Here is a 19,542-nt window from a genome sequence, read left to right as displayed (position 1 = left end):
TATTTGATTTCATCAAAGTCCTTACAATTACTATATAAATTGTGTCTAAATCACACACACACACATATATATATTAAAATATTTTTGACTAAAGTAATTCAGATGACTTGGTGTCTTATACATGTTCAGAATATTATTTTCAACAACAAAATTTGATGCATGAATTAATTTTACTCAAATTTATTTATATTTTTAGTATTTAAAATTACAAGGGCAATTTTGACAAGTACAATCATTTTATTTTCTCTTTCATTCTATACAAACTAACAACATAATATTTTCTCACAGCTTTCTTGAAAAATTTTCATGCTAACCAAATGCACCATGAAAACTTAATTTTCTTTTCCTTCACTTCATTTCTTTCACTTTCTACCATCTATTTCCATCTAACCAAACGAACCCTTAAGGAAGAAGTTGAGAATTCAAACTTGATAGAGACATGTTGTGAGTGAGTGTTTAACAGGGAAAAGAAAATTCATAATATTTTAAATAGTTTGTTTATATATTTATTTTAAGTAGGTTTAATTATAAAAAATATAATGTCAGAATTTAATTATTTGTATTTTCAATGAACCGTGTTACACTTAGGCGATAGACAAATTATAATCCACACGCACATCTTTCAATATGAGTGTCGTGTGTGCAAGTGAGTTGAGAATTTTTACATTTTCAATACTTTTGTTTTTCATTTTGCCGTGCAAAAAGCTGTTCTCGTCTATTTAAAATTATTAATCAGTGATGGTGCATTTATTAAAAATAATGATAGAGAGACCGATGAATTAATTCCTAATAAGTATCGAATCTGACGTGTTTTTGTCCACCTCATCTACTTAAACAGTTTCAAAAAATAATGTTTTAACACGTGATAAGAATGACCAACCACGTCAAATTCGATATTAATTCGGTGATTTCTTTTCGATTCCTCTATCATTACTCATTTATTAAAGAAAATTATACAACAATATCTCACAGGTAAGAGCACTAACTCGTTAATTTATGAACAAATTTAAACCGGTAGGTTTAAGGATAATATTTGCATTGTCATTAATGTGGCGCAATAACAAAGTAACAAGTGTCTTGCAATGTAAAAAAATAAATTTAGTAAAAGATTTAACAAGTTATTTGGGTTAAATCCAATAAAATTCAAATCAAATCCATATCTGATTATCTCTTTCTAGTGCTACTTTATTGCCCTAATCCTTAAGCCATAAAGAATTACAACTACAAGTATCTCACTGAAATCAAATCCATGAAAGGAATTGGATTTGAATTTTCAATTGTGATTGATAAGATTTCATGTGTGAACTAATATATATATATATATATATATATATATATATATTGATGTTGTTCTTTTAAAGCGTGACTTGTGTTATTTAATCATTCGTTGCCTTCTTGTTGACAAGGAAAGAAGCTAGGGAATAAAAAAATCAAATTATTTGTGTAAATGTAAATGCTTGCACTTGTTAATGGAGGTCTTGTCCCACACACCTAAAAATAAATATGAATCTATGATTGTCTTATAATTAATCAACTAAAAAAAGTTCTTAAGAAAACATATTTTATTTTTATACCAAATCATGACTAAATGCTTTCTTTTATTTATTTGAATAATGTTAATAAGTATATTTAAGACAAATACTCTAGCAGGGAGTGACCAGGTTTATAATTGAACTCTTAAGTTTCACCGTCATCAAAAAACTTAATCCAATTATTTTTTTTTGGTAAGCAAGTATTGTTGGAGGTTTAACTATAACCACAAGTAAGTTTTTGAGATAAAAATAAAAAATAAACTAATACTAACAATTTTATCTTTTATCAAAACAATGATATATGGAAATTAAATTTTGATAAAATTAATTTTCTAGCTAGATTCATTGTAATATATATTTTTTATCAAAATAATACTAACAATTTTATCTTTTATCATAACAATGATATATCGAAATTAAATTTTGAAAAAATCAATTTTCTAGCTAGATTCATTGTAATATATATTTTTTATCAAAACAATGATATATCGAAATTAAATGTCGATAAAATCAATTTTCAAGCTAGATTCATTGTAATTTATTTGAAGTTGATTACTATTCTAACTGTACCATAGTTATGAACTTATGACTTGCGAGTGTTGTGACTTATGAGTTAATAAAAAAAAGAAAAAAAGAAAAAGAGAATGACAGCTCCACACATCCTGCTGTTCGCATAATACAAAACCAGCGACTCAGCGAGTCTTTGTTTCAGTTATCAAACCTGTAAAAACACACAAACACGCACTCACACTCACTCAAGCCAACACCAATGGCGGATCTACGATCTCCACCACCGCCACTCCCGCCGCCTCGGTCCACTGCCAACCTCTTCGGGGACCTGATCGACTCCCACCCAATGTGGTTCAAGCAATCTTCCTTCCTCCAACTGACATTCGAATCCGAATCGTACATCTCCGATCTCCGAACCTTCGTCCCATCCGGCACCCTCCGATCCGAGCTCCATTCCCATTCATCGTCCCTAAAGCACGAGCTCGTCGAGTTAATCAACCGTCACTACGCTGATTTCGTCAATCTCAGCACCAAACATGTTGATGTCGAGGGAGCAATTGTGTGAATGCTGGCACCGTTGACGGAGAACCGCGAGAAGATCTTGGTGTTCTGGGGGCGGTGGAGGGCTCGCTCTAGGCGCTGCAGAGCGGGTTGAGGCAGCGGCAGCGAGGGAGGCTGTCGAGTTGTTGTTCGATACTTTCCATGTAGTGTCCAAGGTATGTGAATCTGAATATAAATGGATTTGGTTTTGAACTGAATTTTGGGTTTGTTTGGTGATTGAGAAGTTGTGAGAAAATAGAGGGAGTTGAATGTCTTAGATCTTGCAGTTTTCGGAGCTTAGGTTTTTCATAATGGGGACTGGGGAAATGGGGAATTTCTAACTAAGACTTAATTTAGTAACAGAATTACACAAATTATGAACTGAACGTATTTTGTTCCCGAAATGTACGAGCCCTATTCATTTGATTTAGTTGTACGCGTTCAATAACAAGTTTTGGATCATAAATTGTTAGTTAACTCGATTCACTCAATTGCGTGGCGATTTTTTTCCTCTTTTATTTATTATTTTTACTATTTGCGAGGCAACCGAGCATGGACACTTGTTGTATTTAATTTTACTTTTTTAATTTTAATTTTATTATTTTTAATTTTTATTGTTGGGAAGGAACTTAAATCTAGTTCTATCCGTTGTTGAGAATGTGTTGGAAAACTGAAGAGCTGAAAATTTGGATCTCGAGTGTCTTAAAATAGTAGGAAATGGAAATGAGGTAGAATTTTGGATCTTGGATTGGTCACTATTGCAACCCATAAAAGTAAGAGCCTTTAAAGGATACCTGAGTCGAGTTTTGTTTAGGAAACCTGTGCAACATTCAGAACATGTTTTTTCTTTAAAAAATCTTGCAGCAAATATACGTTACCAACCATGCTTCCGAATAGTATTGAACACACTCCAAAGCAAAAGTACAAAGCAACTGTGGTTCACAAACAAGCACTCAACTTAAGAGCTTTTGGTTATAGTTTTTTGTTTGTGCGTTGTTTCCGTTGCCGAGAAATCAGGGAAAAAAAGGTTTGTTAATGGAACTTCTACTACAATTATGTTGTATATTATATGTTTCTTCAAGCATTGAAAAACTGACTTTATCTGAGCCAAACATCTGAGATGGTTAAGTTTAGTGGAACCTTTTCTGCTCTTCTTATTTATTATTTTTATGGTTTGAGATATGTCTTAATTATGAATGAAATATCCATTAATAAGAATTAAGATCCTTTCAAACTTACATATTCTTTTGTCTACTTGAGTTGTGCTAAATAGGTTATATACGCAAGACACTCAAGAGAGCTTATGGATCAATGGGAAATCCAAGAAGGATCCTATACTTGAAGATGAAATCTTGAAGCTCATAAAGACATTGAAGAGAAAGATGGAAACATCAACCCAAAGCTTAAAGAAGATGAAAAATCAAAAAATTGGGTAGAATAGTCTTGGTTAGTGCTAGCTTAAATTTGTTAAGTTATATTTGAAGTAACTTTACTTGAAAACTCATCTCTTGACTTGTAGATTATAGGATCATGCATATCATTCATATAATTTATGTGTCCTTAAACTATTAGCAATAGACTATGATCTTCATTACATATATATTTGATTTATGAAGTCATTGCTAAAGAATGAGTTAGTTCAAGCTTTCATAAGCATCGAAAGAACTCATCACTTGAGCTAGAAATACTAGGACAATGCACTTTAATCATATGGTTTATTTTGGTCTCTAGAAAGTAGATTTTAAGGCATTGAATTTAATATTTCATCTATAAAGCCTTTGTTATCATGATTTGGTAAACGACTCTAGGACACAATGCACTTGATATTTATCATCCTTATATGTCCCTAGAATCTTAGAAATTGGGCTTGAACTGAATTGAACCATACAACAAAGTCCTAGGTGCTAGAAAGATTGCTATCTCATAAGAAGTAATTTTCAGCTCAGAAAATTTCCTGACGAGCCTGGACTAAAATTGCTATTTCTGTAGTTTGATTTTTTAAGTGAGGCCAGTGTCATTGGAAAGCTGACTTTGAGCCCTTAAATTTAGACTCAAATTTCACCTAAATTGGATTTGAATTGACTGAGATACAACCATCACAAGATGCAAGTTTCTGGACTGCGAATTTTCTGACCAGGTTACATTAAAACTGCCATAATCATTTATGTGGGTAGAGTTTTTGAGTAAGGTCGGTGGCATTAGAAAGCTGACTTCAAGGTAATAAATTTGGACTCAAATTTACCCAATTTGGAGTTGTATTGGCTGAGATATGGCCACTTGAAGTTTGGAACTTTACCCAGAATTTGAATTAACGGCTAGTTTGACCTTTTAACTTCACGGGACTTTACCTTAATACCCCCAAACGGCTACAAACGGCTACAATCTGCTAAGGGGCTCTAAATACACAATGTTTGGACATTGTGGTTAGGCAAGAGAGCTATAGAGAGACCTCCCTTTGGGCATACAACATGTTTATCATTTTTTGGTAGAATTCTCCTATAGGAATCATGAATGAAATTCATATTGTATATCATTCATCATTATTCATCTTGCAATCTTAGAGTTGAGCTTTCATTTGAATATTTTATTTGTAACTCTAAGTATGAGAGCTTTAATTTGTATTTGTCTATTTGAGAGACATCCATTGTAATCCTAAACTTCCATTCCATTCTTGAGAGAAGAAGCCTAAGAGGTGCTCTTGGCAAGGGAAAGCTTGTTTAAGCTATTGTAAGGGTTTTCTTTCTCAACCCGTAAAAGAAAGAAGGTGTCTCTCTAATGAGAGGATTTGGTAGAGCTCTCCACGAGCAATGGTTTCTTCTTAGCCGTTAAAAGAAGAAGAAGCGAGATGGCTTCATTATAAGGTCGGTTCTTCACCTGCAAGCAAGAACATGTAAAGATTTGTTCTCCACCCGTAAGGAGGTGCTGTAGTGGCATCCTTGAGAGGTTTTCTCAAGGCATGGACGTAGGCCGAGGTTGTGCCAAACCCTGTGTTACCTGGACTCGTCAGAGAAGGCCAAAGTGTTCGTGTCGACACGACACGACATGGACACGGGATATGTGTCCGACCTTCCATTTTTCAATCGGACACGGCTGATGACGAAAATACATAAAATGATGTGTACTTTGATGCTTGTGAAGGATTAGGAATTTTTTTCGTGTTTTTTTTGTTAAATCTGCAGGCATATGAAGCTTTCTGTTTCAACAATGGCCGTTCTGGTTCGGATCGGTGGTCTGAAGGTTGAAGACGACTTGTTGTTTATGAACCCACGCGCTGCTTTTGTGCAATTTTTTGTGCCATCTTGTGCGTGGTTTCACGAACTTAATATCTAACCTTTTAACGGTCAGGATCACAACACCTGTTTATTTGGATCTGGAAAGATAAGAGACATTGGGACACAGCTGTAAAAAGTCTTGCATCTCACGTGGAAAAAAGGACCTACTGTGGACTTTTGACTCGGCTTCCTTTTATGGTTACAGCTGCTATATGAATTGGCTTCCTTTTTAATTGGGCTTTTGACTTGTACAGGCCCAAAACCCAAGCATCAATCCATGATGCACATACAGAGACATATTAGCCCATATTGAATTAGTCCTCCTTTTTTATTGTGCTTTGACTTGTACAGGCCCAAATGCCAAGATACAGAGGCATATTAGCCCAAGCCCAAACTCGGCCTTGGTTAAACAAAAAGAGCCCTACAGCTCAGAATTTCTTATTTACTGGTTCCATAAAAACAGCAGTAACAGGGGAATGCATAGCCATGACATGCCACCTATCAAATGAGGCAAACAAATGCAGTAATAATTATAAAATTCTTATAAAAGAGTACAATTGATATATATATATATATATATATATATATATATATATATATATATTTAGTTTTAGGATTAATGTCTCAAACATAACTTACAAATTTTTCTCTTTTTAAGTGTCCAAGTACCCGTGTCCAATATTTGGACACTTTTAATCCGAGTCCCTGTGTCCTGAAAATTGATAGATTGACGAATCCGACTCCTAGACACGCACCCATGTCTGACACCCGTACCCGAGTCCGGGTAACATAGGCCGAACCATGTATATCGCGTGTCCTTTTGGTTTGCAATCTCTCTAACTCATGCTTACAAGCAATAAGCTTCTTTTTTGTTTCATTTGAGTTCTGACTTTTGAGTATTACAATCGCATTAAATGAACTCCACACAAAACTGCCAAATTAAGAAGCATTAATCACCTTATACTGTGTGGTGCTCTTCATGAAGTCTTTTATTTGTAGATATTGCTTGTTGGCAGTAAAACGCTTGACTGCTCTTTGCAAACTGCATTGGCACAATCAGAAGATATCATAATCTGCATTAGCAGTTATGTGCCATCCAGCGGCACCCATTTGGTATTTAACTGTATGTCAGCACGAAGTTAATGGTATTGTTGTTTTGTAGTTCTAATGTTTCCTATATGATGGATATGTTTTATTAGAAGTAATCATTGTATGCAGAATAATGGCATGCTTTAGATTTGTGTCTAGACTTCCTCATCCAGCACTTCATGTATAGGCAGGGCAAGCATTGAGTAATGGCTTCTTATTCTATTAGAAGCTATTACTCGATTTAATGGTAAAAATTTGGCTTTTAAGCATGAGGACTTCGTTCTAGTTTGTATATAGTCATTTTGTGTAAAAATACGAAGTTAGATTTGTATCTTATCTACCCTTCTCATTGCCTTGTATCGATAGGATTAACGCTGGTAATGGGCTTAATAACGCAATTTTTTTTACTTCAAGTAAAATATTTCTTGAAGAGGTTGAATAATTACTATGGATCTTAATTTTTATTCAAATCCCAAATGTGGGCCCAATACTTCTGCAATGATCACATAAGTTTCATGCCTTGCTTTTCTCACTCTCAATTTCTTTCTTTAAATTTTCTAAATCCAGATCTTAAACTGTCTTCTTGACTAACCCCTGTATTATGGTTTGACTAGAGCTGTAATTTTACCACACTTTGGCCAGCTCGAGCTATGTGCTTTGATATGGAAACATCTTTCATACATATTGATTTGTTGTAGGCCACATATTCTTGATGTCATATTCAGCAGATGATTATGCTCAATTTATTTAGTAAATGGAGGTTTTCTTTGTTGCAGATAATTAATGATCTGAATGCTCTAGCAGTGGAGGTTTGTGGCGACTACCTTGGACATGTACTTGAGCTTCTAAATTCATGTTCCACTGAAGTACTTGATCTTGTAAAGCAGAGTATTTTACAGGGTGGAAAACTCCTGAAGGATCTTGTGCCTCTAGTAATGAATTCAATAATAGAAACACTAGTTCAGAAGTCTGTGGAGGTAAGCTACATATATTATCAAAAGTTTCATTTCAGCTGACTATGCAATGATAAATGGATTTGTGGGTGTATTTTTTATTTTTATTTTTTCCTGCATCTTCATTTGTCAGCAATACAGCTTAGTCAAAATTATTATTATAGGACTTGAGACAACTAAAGGGAATAACTGCAACATATAGGATGACTAATAAGCCTCTTCCTGTTAGGCATTCACCATATGTGGTATGGATATTGCGTCCCTTGAAGGTATGCGGTCGCATTCTGTTTCATAGAGTTATGTTCTTGAGCATAATGCTTCCATTACTGTGTTTAGTTGCTAGATTCTTAATTGAGTAGCAACGTTAGGCAGATTTGAATGTCCTCTACCTTTTTTTTTTTTTTTTTCTCTTTTTTTAATTTTTTTCCTTCTTTTCCCCCTCTTTGAAAATAGACTCTTGCAATGTGTCAGTTTTCTTTCTTGTGGCATTTAGATTAGTTTAGTTTATCGTGTTATCTGCGTAATTTTTTATTTATTTTATCTGTGTAATGATCCTTTCAGCAGAAGTATTTTTGTTTTATTTTTAGATCAGATGCAAGTATCGATCAGCATTTTTGATGTGATGGTTTAAATGATGTAAATCATGTAACCATATATATGTCTGAAGTTTTCTGCAAAATTTGATTCTAAAGCGATCCTTGGTTATGGAAGCATAACACCAATAATTTCGGTACGACGATTGTGGTGTAACATAATAAAGTGATCCTTGTGTTTTACTCTGGATTTGAATGCGCTTCTTCCACCTCCTTACAAAGGAATCCTTGATTCTCTTTTATTTTTATTTTTTCAGCTATTGTGTGCTTGACCAACTCATTGGCTACTAAATGACATGTGTGCTTCTAGATATCTTAAGATTGCTTGCTACCTTGTACTTGCATGACTCTTTACTTCTGAGACATAGAACCTTTGTGTTGAACCACCCCACTGTTCCCAGGCTTTTTTGGATGGTGAGCGAGCTGCCACATATTTGACGGTGAAATCAGGAATGAACTCTTACGAGGTGCTGCCTTTGAGATCACTGGTCGTTATCATGTATTGGCTGCCGACCTCGTTAGTGTGGTTAGTATGCAAATTACGATATTTACTGCTACGGAGAATTTACCTTTTGGAGTTCCTATTGCATTGGATGATCTTGAATTAAGCCTTTAATCCTCTTGACCAGGCTAGGAAAACAGAGTCTTCACTGCAGAGAATACGTCAGGGTGCACAAAGACGAGCTCGAGCAAGCTCAGATGTCTAAGACCAATGCATTAAAATAAGTGAACATATCAAAGCAAAATGATTTTCATCATTTCTTTCATACTTTGGGTCTCTTTGTACAGACTTTCTGAAAGGAAGGCATTGAGCATAGGTATATCCATCCATTTCAATGGAAAATGAAGTCCTTTGCATGGAGGCTTACACATGATGTAAGATGTAGCATATTTAAGTTTGAGATCAGAAAAACAGATCGATAGTGTTAGTTTCTTCTCAAGTGTATTTGGTGGTTGTGAATTTGACGAAAAATTATTCATGAAATTCGAGTTTAAAAAGGTGTGTTTTATATAACTGTCATCTATAATTCTCATAAATTATAAAATTGTTTATGAACTGCCCTGCATAGAGTGGAATGCTTTCTTTAGAATGTAAATTTAACCTCCTTAATATGTATACATATAAATTTAATCTAATCTTTGTACACCTCGCTAAATGATAGTAGAAAACTGGAAGTAAAAGTATTGTAAGTGAACAAACCAAGCCCTTGGAGTAACCAAACATGGTTTTAATGTTTTGTTTTTAAATTTCTTACAATGCATTGACGTTACCAAACATGTTTTTATGTTATTGCTTTTCTAATTCATCAAAAAATTTATATTATTAAGTATGCTTCCGATTCATATTCAAAACACACTACAGCAAAAATGACACTTCTATTTTTGGTCAAAATAAAAGTACGAAACAAAATTGGTTGCCAAATAGATCCTAAGTTTTCCTGTTCAAAATTGTTTTAAAAAACACTTTATGCATCTTGTCTCCATTCCGTTTAAGTTCTCTTGCACCCACCCGCCCCACCTTGCCCGGTTTAAATTAGCACTCAAAATTTTTTTTCCCTAATTTTTCAATCAAATTTTAAAATAGTATGGTCTAAATAAAGATTATTTTAAAAGTTAAAATAGTTATACATTTGCACTGTGGGGCCGGGTGGGTTGCGGGGAGTTTATTTGGGAGCTACTAGTCCAAAAGGCATATAGTTGCTAGAGTTCCTGCATCATAAAAACAATAATAATAATAATAATAATAAAAATAATAAAAATAAAAAAGAAGAAGAAGGACAATTTTGTCTATAACATAAGGGATAGGGGTCAAATAGTATTTTTGGTATTTTGATTCAGCAGGGCATGTGAGTTTCACAAGTTAGTGAATGGGATCTGGTGCAGAGGATCGAGCTCTACTCTTATAAAAGAGGGTCGAAATTGAAAGCTGGCTTTGGAGTTGCTCGGAGGTGAGAATTCTCGCGGAGAAGGGTTTCACATTTCTAGGTCAGTTCTTCGCTAGTTGATGACAGAGAGGCATTGTACGAAACGGGATTCTTTTTTTGCTAGTCGTGTGATTAACATTTCAGTCCAGATCTATTGTTCTAAGATAATCTGTTTTTCAATATATAAATGAACCTATGATTCACCATCTGTGTCTACAAACATATTTGAAATGCTTTATGGAAGCATGTTTAATTTTGATTCTTATTTTTTTTTTCAAAACAGGTGGAATCAACAAGCAAAGCTTCGCCGGATCTAGGTGAGTGTATATATATATATATATATATATATATATATATATATATATATATATATATGGTGAGTATATACAAACGCCTAAATTCTGTATTATTTTGATTACAATTTTCTTATTTTTGAGAACAGGTGGAATTTACTTCACAAGCAGCAAAACATCGCATTAATCAAGGTATATATATATATATATATATGTGATTTTATTTGAAGCAGGCTGCTACAGCTTGTGCAGATTTTGGTGATAATGATATTAGCGTCCTCTTTTTTAGGCACTAGAGTGATGTTATAGTGATGTCAATTAAGCCAGTTTCTTTTAGTTCAAGTTCAGAGCCGATCTATTGCAAAAGTAGAAGGTTTTCTTGTTGAATTGCTTTATTTACCTTACCTGCTGAGTAGAGCTCTCTTATACCTGTGCTGTCCCCCTATTTGAGGACCTTGTTGTATTGGTACGGACCTGATATTGGTTGTATTGGAAGTTCGTGCTCCTTGCTGGGGGGTTCTAGTCACAATTGAAGGCAAACCCAGGGAACTGTTCTGACACCCATTTTCCCTTGATTAGGTAATGCAAAAGGGGGTCACATGCCTTGAAGTGGCCAACTTTTGAGCATCATTGGAGAGCGGGAATTTTCTCATCTTTGGCTTTGTATTCGGCTCAGATCTGCCCTGCTGTTAGTTGCACACTGTATTGTTAATTTATTTGAAGCAGGCTGTACAGCTTGTGCAGATTTTGGTGATGATGTGATATTACATAGGGAGAATCTGTGTAGGCTCTCAGTATTGCATGTGGCCATTCTTGTTTTCCTGTCTGTGTAAGAGAATCCTTATCCCTAGGACTCAAAGCTTGTTCATGTGGGAAGCTTGGAACATCCTAGGCATCGGCATGAGCTTCGGGATTTGCCTTGCCTGGAGTCTATTATGTTTTCTAACCCTGAGGTCTCAACGAACCTCCTCGTCTTTGGGCATTTCTCCGTCTCCTTCCTGCTGCTCCCTTTGCTTTGATGTTTAGGTCTATCCATGCGTATTTCATTTAGAATGATTCCGAAACTCTTCTTCGCTTCTCATCAGTTCACTGGACTTAGTGATCTGTCCATTTCGCGTGAGATGGAGCAACCTAGTAATGTTTTGCAGAAGAATAAGCCTTCACCAAAGGAAATTACTGAAATCAGCGTCATACAGAAGACCAAGCAAAGAGTTCCTCAATCTGGTCATAGAAGAAAGCTGCATCTTCCTAAGCCTCTCCTTCGCTAAATTCGGCTTTCCCTCTCCTGTAATCTCATTAGTCTTATTTGGCTACCTCCCTCTTCCAGTCAAATCAACTCAACTATTCAGCCTTCGTCTTCGTAACCTTCAACAAATAGGCTCCTTGCTCTTACGCATAACTCTGTCATCCCTTAAGCTGTGAACTGTCACCAAGGAAATGCTTGGGTGGAGTCCTAGTCTTCATCCCTGGCTTCCATTTCTTACTGTAGGGAATGTGGGAATACTGGCAGTGCAAGATTCTTCCTCATGTGACCGAACCTTATGAATAGTACCCTATCTGATATGTGACCGAACCCAAAAGGAAAGGAATCCTATTGAACATCCATATGAGATAAACGTGCTTTCTTGTTGTGTTCTCGCGGTCTTAAAAAAGACCTCCACCTGAAATCGGACCCAGAATTTGTGGCACGCCAGCGGACACTTCGGACACTTCTTTTGCTGCATGAAGTACTAAACCAGTCTCCTATTTGTGTCGTCCCACTCCACTTCTTCTACCCGAACCACTGTACCAACCTAACGAAATAGGTGGTCTGCTGCTTGACCCCAACCAACGTAAAGGGGAGTGAGAGTGCCTCAGGCAAAAGTGCTTCTCTATAGTACCTCTCTATTGAAAGAAGAGGTGTGGAAAACCTTCGGGCAAAATGTCATAGTTTCAGAGGTGGGTGGCTTACATCTGACTGATCTGCATCTGGGCATTTGAGTTCCGTATTGGAAACTATAGATCGAATGAGAATCAATGAATGAAATCAGCCTATGTCTTGTCACTACCTTCTTGGAGGTTCTAAAGGGACAAATACCACATACCTTGCGAAGCGAGTTTCCAATTAGAAGAGCTTGACTGGTCTCATAGGAATGGTATCCTGCTTCTACAAAGAAGAAAGCCTATAACAGAAACTACAAGGCGAGCAAGCACCCTTCTTTTCTTGCCGGCAGCTCATGCTGTAAGAGCTCTCATTACTTAATGGATTTCTTGCACCCGGTCAGAAAGAATGGTAACCTCCCTCTCCCTCCTACCAGCTTGATTGAGATTGTTTGGACTTTCTTTCTTCACTTCCCAATCCATAAAGAACTAAAAGAAGAAGCAGGGATGAAGAATATTACACAAGCCAAGCATGATCGGCTCAGTTGAATCGCTTCCTATTCTGCCTTGGAGCAACTCTTTAAATCATTTTGAAGCCCTTCCATCGCCACCACCCACAAACTTGAGCCATGAGAAGTCTTCAACAGGTCTAATAAAAGTAGGTGTCAACCTCTAGTGGATTCCCGTGACCCGGTCACAAATAGCACTAAAGCAAGGAAATGCCAAACACTAAAGTCATTTGGAAGTCATTTTGCAGACCTTTACCCCGTATTGAAAACTGACGTTTGATTTTGCAGCTAGCCCCTTCTCGGTAACGGCTAGTGGACTGGTTTAGCGGGCATGGCAAGACCAGACCATGGAAGCACCTGTGGAATGGCTCAAACAGAGCAAGCAAAAGGGCAGCAAGTCAAAGATCTACAGAGGGGGGCAACAGCAAACGCAAGTCCTACTATGGATGGAGTGGGAAATTCAAAAGAAATGGATTCTTTGGTCAGCCACTCACTTTCAAGTGCTAGATCCCGATCTGCGAAAGGCAGCGAGTGGTGGCAGCATTAAGAAGTTGCCCACTAGATAGGAGTTTATTCGATCTATTGGTTTTGTAGAGCTTGACCAAAGGGATCGGAATGCAATTCTTTAGCGAAAATGACCAGCCACTGAGTCAATTAGCATGTCTGCTATTGGCGTGGTTGGCATGGTCGAATAGCTAAGAAATTTCAAGCGAGAAAGCTTCTTGATGTAAATATTCATGCTAAGTAAGTAGCAATGACATCAGACTTCTCCTCATCGTCCAACTTGGAGGTAATTGGTAAACCCTGCGGCTGGAATTCTTATTGACACATTTGTCGCTTTACCGTTCAAAAGCTCTTAGGTAAGTCTGAGTGACTTTCTAAAGAAGGGCGATAAAGTGATGTACAAGGGTGGAAAAAATGCTCCTTTATGTAGGCTCTAGGAAGTGACTTTGTCCAATGAATGAAGAAGCGCCCTGGTGTGTAGCATGGAAGTGAAACAATCCCTGTAAATAGTTCAAACTCTGAGCAAAGTAACGAGAAGAACTGGCTGGCATGAGAGAATTCACTTTTCACAGTTGAACAGCCAACCATTAAAGGAAATGAAGTTCTAAACTTTCCCATACATATGAGACAAAGCTTTCGATGAACATAAGGCAGTGAGGAATGAAGTCCTGCTCAATGGTGTACGAACGCTTTGCTTAGATCAACCCCAATCTACAACTCATTTCCTCTAAATAAGCAATCTTCCTAAAGGCGTAGAGGCTCCCATGCTTTCTGCTTAATGGTCTCCGAAGGCTTGGCTTCCATCTTCCCATATATTAAACTCAGCGCATCCTTCTCCTTCTTGTCCGAACTCCTCAAGTCTCCGTCAAGCTCTAAGGAACTAGCTGCCTTATGACTTTCTCGGAGCAACTGCCTCATCGTTGTAACCTTCAACAAATAGGCTCCCTGCTCTTGAAGTTCATACCAAGGTTATTAGAATCGGGATTCTATATAGGATCGATGAGGGGTCCATAGGATCGGAATCATAGGATCGGATCGAGAATCGTAAGATTCTAAAAAATTATTAAAAAAGTAACTCAAACTAACTTTCTAAATCAATATTTTTTATTTAAGTAGAGATTAAAGCTAAACAACCAATTCAGACACTAGCAAAATTAATTAGCATTAAAAGATACTAATAAGACACATGACAAACACTTAAAATCATTTTCTTGATTTAAAAAAAAAAAAAATTCAGCATAACAATCAAGCAAAGTCTCCGAGAAGAAATTAAAGTAAAGCCTAGTGGAGAGAGAAAAGTACAATTTAGTTGCCTAATTGTCTGAGCAAGTTAGTTGAAAAGTTTACTTTTTGGTTAAAAAAAAAGAAACAAAATAGAGATAGAAAGAACAACGAAAAAAATGAAGTATTTCTTTTTTTTTGCTTCAGAATTGACAAAGAATAGGTGGAAAAAATTTAATTTTTTTGTTCCTTTTACTGAAAAAGAAAGAAAATAGAAATTATGAATAATAAAACAAAATAGAGGAAAATTTTGAACTTTTAAACAATACCTTTGAAATTCAGAGTTGATCATCTATACATTTGACGTTTGTTTCTTTCGTTTTTTGTTTTAAAATTTTAATTTTTAATGTAATTAGGCAACTAAAGAGTAGGACTTTACATTTCAAATGATTAAATTTATTACTCCAAAATTAATTGTAGGCTCAATAAATCCGGAAGAAGAACAAAATAACACAATTTAGTAGAATCGGTATGATCGTAAAGATTCTATGAGATTCTATGATCCTACTTCTGATTTTACCGATTCCACTGAGATTCTACTTCCCAAAGATTTTGAATGGGATCGGAATCGTTTTGGTAATTTGGGATCGTAAAATTGTAAGATTCTAAGATCCAGAATTGGGATTTTAACAACTATGGTTCATATGTGCTTTGCAGTCCCTAGGGGAAGTAGTGAATATGGGATCTCCGATCATTGGTCAGGGTCAGACTCTGCACTCCGCAACAAGTCAGCCTCATCTCTATCACTATAAGTGGTAACGGGAGGTGTTTCCCCTCCCACCTTGTCTTCTGGGGTTCGGATATTGTAACCAAGGAGTCAGCTAGTCATCCTTTGGCTTCCTCGCTAGCCATTCTCACCCACCAGTCATGGTTAAGGTTCCTTCAGTAACGACCCAAACCCGGGGTCCGAAACACTAACCGGGTCCTAACCCGACCTAGAACCACCCAAGGTTAAAATGGTCTATTTGCCCATACTGCACACTAAGTGATGTAAGGAGGTTATAGCAATTATTACAAATTGATATGTATTACTTACGGTTGAAGAAATCATCTTTAACTTGGGTATGACTCTTGGTTTACCACACCGCCAGCAATGGCGTGGACTAATCCAGAGCCTGGCCAACCGTGCTGGCCAGCCACCACGCCACCTCAGGATCACTAGGGTTGGCATTTGTGTTCCAAACCATTGGCGACGAGCTTGAGGCTTTTGCAGAAGGATTGGGCATAAATTTGGAGTTCTCTATAGTGGAAAGTAATTTGGAAAACCTAAAACCTGAAGAAATTAAAACGCTTGATGGCGAAGTGCTTGTAATCAATAGCATTTTGCAGTTGCATTGTGTGGTGAAGGAAAGTCGCGGGGCTTTAAACTCGGTTCCGCAGATAATCCATGAGCTCTCTCCCAAGGTTTTAGTCCTTGTTGAGCAAGACTCGAGCCACAATGGACCATTCTTTCTTGGGAGGTTAATAGAAGCACTGTGTTATTATTCAAAAAAATTTAACTCCCTCAATGCAATGTTACCTAAGCATGACACAAGGCACGTGAAGATGGAGCAGTTCTACTTTGCGAAGGAGATTAAGAACATTGTAAGCTGTGAGGGGCATTGTGAGCTGTGAGGGGCTGGCAAGGGTGGAAAGGCACGAGAGGGTGGACCAGTGGCGAAGAAGAATGAGTCGAGCTGGTTTCTAGCCCACGCCAATTAAGATGGTGGCTCAGGCAAAACAATGGTTGGGGAAGATTAAGATTTGTGATGGTTATACCATAGTGGAAGAGCAGGGTTGCTTGGTTTTTGGGTGGAAATCAAAGCTGATTGTTACGGCTTCTTGCTGGAAATGTTGAATTTTAGCTGCCAAATTTTCATTTCCAAGTGCCAAAAAAGGAGACTAGGATCAAGTTTTGTAATCAATAAAGAATTTTGGGGGTTTTCCATGGAACTAAAAATAAAGGATCATCTGTTACCACAATGTGATGTTGGTATCCCCAAATTCAATTGAGCCTGGACTCTTGAATTTAGATGGAAAAAAAGGAAATAGAGTTTGAATATTTGGTGTTTAGGAGGGTGAAGTTATGAAATAAAGTAGTATTGGTGGTTTAATGTGCATATAGACTGGTTATCATGTACACACCGACATTTTTTGTTCTCTAATTAATAACCAAAGTGACTAAATTTGTTCACAATTTTTAGGCCTAATTATCATGTGATAATCAATGTAATTGCAACAGAATTTTTAATGATCAACCACTAAAGAATGGCATTATTATGCTATGGGCAGGTTCTGCATTAGATTAGTGGCAAACGTCTCTGCAAATCATAGTAATATATTGTCCAAATGTTTTTATAATTTTGATTTCTCAAGCTTTCTTTTTCTTTTGTCAAAATGACTTGAGAATGAACCTAGATTTAGGGATGGACATGGGGCGGGTTGCGACGGGGAATGCCTTCCCCATTCCCATCCATGTCCCAAAACTGTTTATTAAACGAGGCGGGACTGGACGAGGGCGGATTTTGTAGAGTACTTTCGTAATGGTAATAATTCTTTTTTCTCAAGTGAAAAAAATAAAATTTAACTTCTCAATTGGAATTGTAGACTTAATATTATTGTAAGAATAACAAAATAATACATAAAAATTAAAATAAGAATAATACAAAACAATATTTAGTGGTTGAAATAGAATCAATTGAATATAAAATAAAGTATATATACAAAATAATAATTCATCACTATAAACAGGGCGGGGCGGGGTGACCTTTCCTCATCCCCGCCTCATAACCATGCGGGTTTTCAATCCTAATTCACATCTCCGCTCCAAAACCATTTAACCACCCCCATAACCATTCTAAACAGGGCGGGGTGGGCGGGTTCCCAACGGGATACTCTCCCAAGGAGCTTCATGTGCCATCTTGTGCCATTACATCTCTTATGAAACAACTTAGACCGCTTATGTAACAATTTCATATTACTTATGCAACAATTTTACATTGCTTATGCAATGATTATATATATATATATATATATATATATATATATATATTTCTTTTTCAGGGGTAAAAACTATATTATATCGCTTATGCAATAATTCTTCTTCTTCTTCCTTTTTTTCTTCTTCTTTATTTATTTTTATTTATTTAAAGCCAAACGCTCTTAATCCCTCTCTGTTTCTATAATTAAGGCAAAGTATTAATTGATATATAATTCCGATAAAATCATTTTGTTCAAGCACATATTGCACTGTACTTGAAAATGCTTTACATGTGACCAATTGTATGAAGCTATGCGTGTTAGTGACCATAGGTTTATACGATTGGTCATATGTAGAGCACCGGTTGAATTCCATTGATGCTAGTCAGAAACTTGCAGTAAAATGACAACAATAACTGACAAAATGTTGGAGATAGTAAGCAGAGCTCATGTCCTTTATTTCCATTTCTGCCAAATAACACATGGAAAGTATTTGCTTGAAATCAGTTTCCTAGCTTAGCATTTTTTGTTTCTTTTGCTACTGTGACATTTTAATAGGTTTTGATGTATGTGCTAACTTCCGACTTGAGGGATTTATTGAATGGCCTTTCCTTTGATGCAGAGACTACACTTGTGACGCTCGAACAAGGTTCGCAGCCCTTTCCAAGAAATCGATGAATGCAGATATAAGCTGTACTTCTGCAAGCATTCCCCCTACGAGGAAGCACTGACTACAGACTCTTGATTGTTCTTCCACTAGCATTTCACGGAGTGATATTGATAGCCAGTCTATTAGCACCTTGAAAGAGACTCAAAAGAGGAATGTGTCCATTCTTTACTTGTTTTCCAGATATAAGAGTTCTCGAAAAGCTCAAGATCACCCAATGAGGCAATGGCGATAGACTAAGCAACGGAAGGAATGTGTCACTACTAATGAGATTGTGAATTTTTTCGTAGAATTTGAATGTATAACTATTGAGATTGTGAATTTATTTGGCAGTTCGGTTTCATAGACAAAACCGATTCTTAGTTCTCTTTTCAAAATCCCACCGTGATGAGTGGGTTCAAACATGTAAACCAATTTATGGCTCTTAAATATTGTTTCTTGTTGCAAATAAATTCTTTGCTTTTCGGTCATTGGAAATTTGTTCTCAGGATTACGGGTTGGACACAGCATATGTTTTGTTCTCTTTATTCATAGTTCAACCATCCACTATATAAAGATCAAATAAATTATTCAACTATCCACTATATAAATATCAAATAAATTATTCAAATTATCAAATAAATTTACAGGAGAAGGATACTACTACCAATAGGTTATACAGACACATTATCCATTAAAGGATTACCAAAGTCGCTCCAGCAGGAAGTTTGTTCCGAAATTTCTGGGCGCGCTTTCTAGCTACTTTTGTATCCTTAATTTCTTGTTTATCCATAGTATCTTCAAACTCAAATGGGGTTCCTATGAAGGGTGGATAGCGAGGATCAAAAGTAATCTTCTCAAGCTTGACAGCACCTTTGATTATATACATAGCAAGTTCAACATCAATCATATGCCCAGCAAACCCAATGAATTCCACCACCTTAAGGTACTGATGGGGCCAAACTTTAATACTTTGCCATTTTCTGAACGGCATGCACCTGTGCAATGAAAGCTGCAACACGGAGGAATGGATTAATCCAGTGCTTTATACATGCAAGTAAACCATTAGCATACAAA

At 36.4% G+C, this 19,542-nt stretch overlaps 1 protein-coding gene, 1 long non-coding RNA gene and 1 pseudogene across 2 annotated transcripts; all 3 read left to right on the top strand.

The window, feature by feature from the left end:
* Window positions 1–2,627: 2,627 nt before the first annotated feature.
* LOC132303953 (conserved oligomeric Golgi complex subunit 2-like) lies at window positions 2,628–9,527 on the top strand. The gene is made up of 5 exons (XM_059801408.1): window positions 2,628–2,758; window positions 7,720–7,920; window positions 8,061–8,165; window positions 8,891–9,015; window positions 9,119–9,527. Exons 2-5 carry the CDS (start codon window positions 7,879–7,881, stop codon window positions 9,213–9,215), a joined length of 369 nt encoding a protein of 122 aa, XP_059657391.1. The 5' UTR covers window positions 2,628–2,758; window positions 7,720–7,878; the 3' UTR covers window positions 9,216–9,527.
* A 3-nt stretch (window positions 9,528–9,530) lies between these two features.
* On the top strand, window positions 9,531–18,947 carry LOC132303954 (uncharacterized). The gene is made up of 4 exons (XR_009481456.1): window positions 9,531–10,475; window positions 10,698–10,731; window positions 10,857–10,899; window positions 18,442–18,947. It is a non-coding gene; the product is annotated as an uncharacterized LOC132303954 (long non-coding RNA).
* On the top strand, window positions 15,350–16,698 carry LOC132304577 (GRAS family protein RAD1-like; annotated as a pseudogene).
* Window positions 18,948–19,542: the final 595 nt, after the last annotated feature.

This window comes from Cornus florida, unplaced genomic scaffold (assembly GCF_030987335.1).
Source record: "Cornus florida cultivar Cherokee Brave unplaced genomic scaffold, ASM3098733v1 CherokeeBrave_3.0.0_Hap2_Chr04, whole genome shotgun sequence".
In the NCBI taxonomy this organism is placed as follows: domain Eukaryota; kingdom Viridiplantae; phylum Streptophyta; class Magnoliopsida; order Cornales; family Cornaceae; genus Cornus; species Cornus florida.
Note: the sequence above shows the minus strand (reverse complement) of the source record. Positions and strands in the feature narration are given on the sequence as shown.

Excerpts from the sequence above, each read along its gene's own strand:
- LOC132303953 (XM_059801408.1), top strand. The coding sequence starts at position 7,879 with ATGAATTCAATAATAGAAACACTAGTTCAGAAGTCTGTGGAG. Across the intron at positions 7,921-8,060 it reads TAGTTCAGAAGTCTGTGGAG|GACTTGAGACAACTAAAGGG; the intron begins GTAAGCTACATA and ends TTATTATTATAG. Across the intron at positions 8,166-8,890 it reads GGATATTGCGTCCCTTGAAG|GCTTTTTTGGATGGTGAGCG; the intron begins GTATGCGGTCGC and ends CACTGTTCCCAG.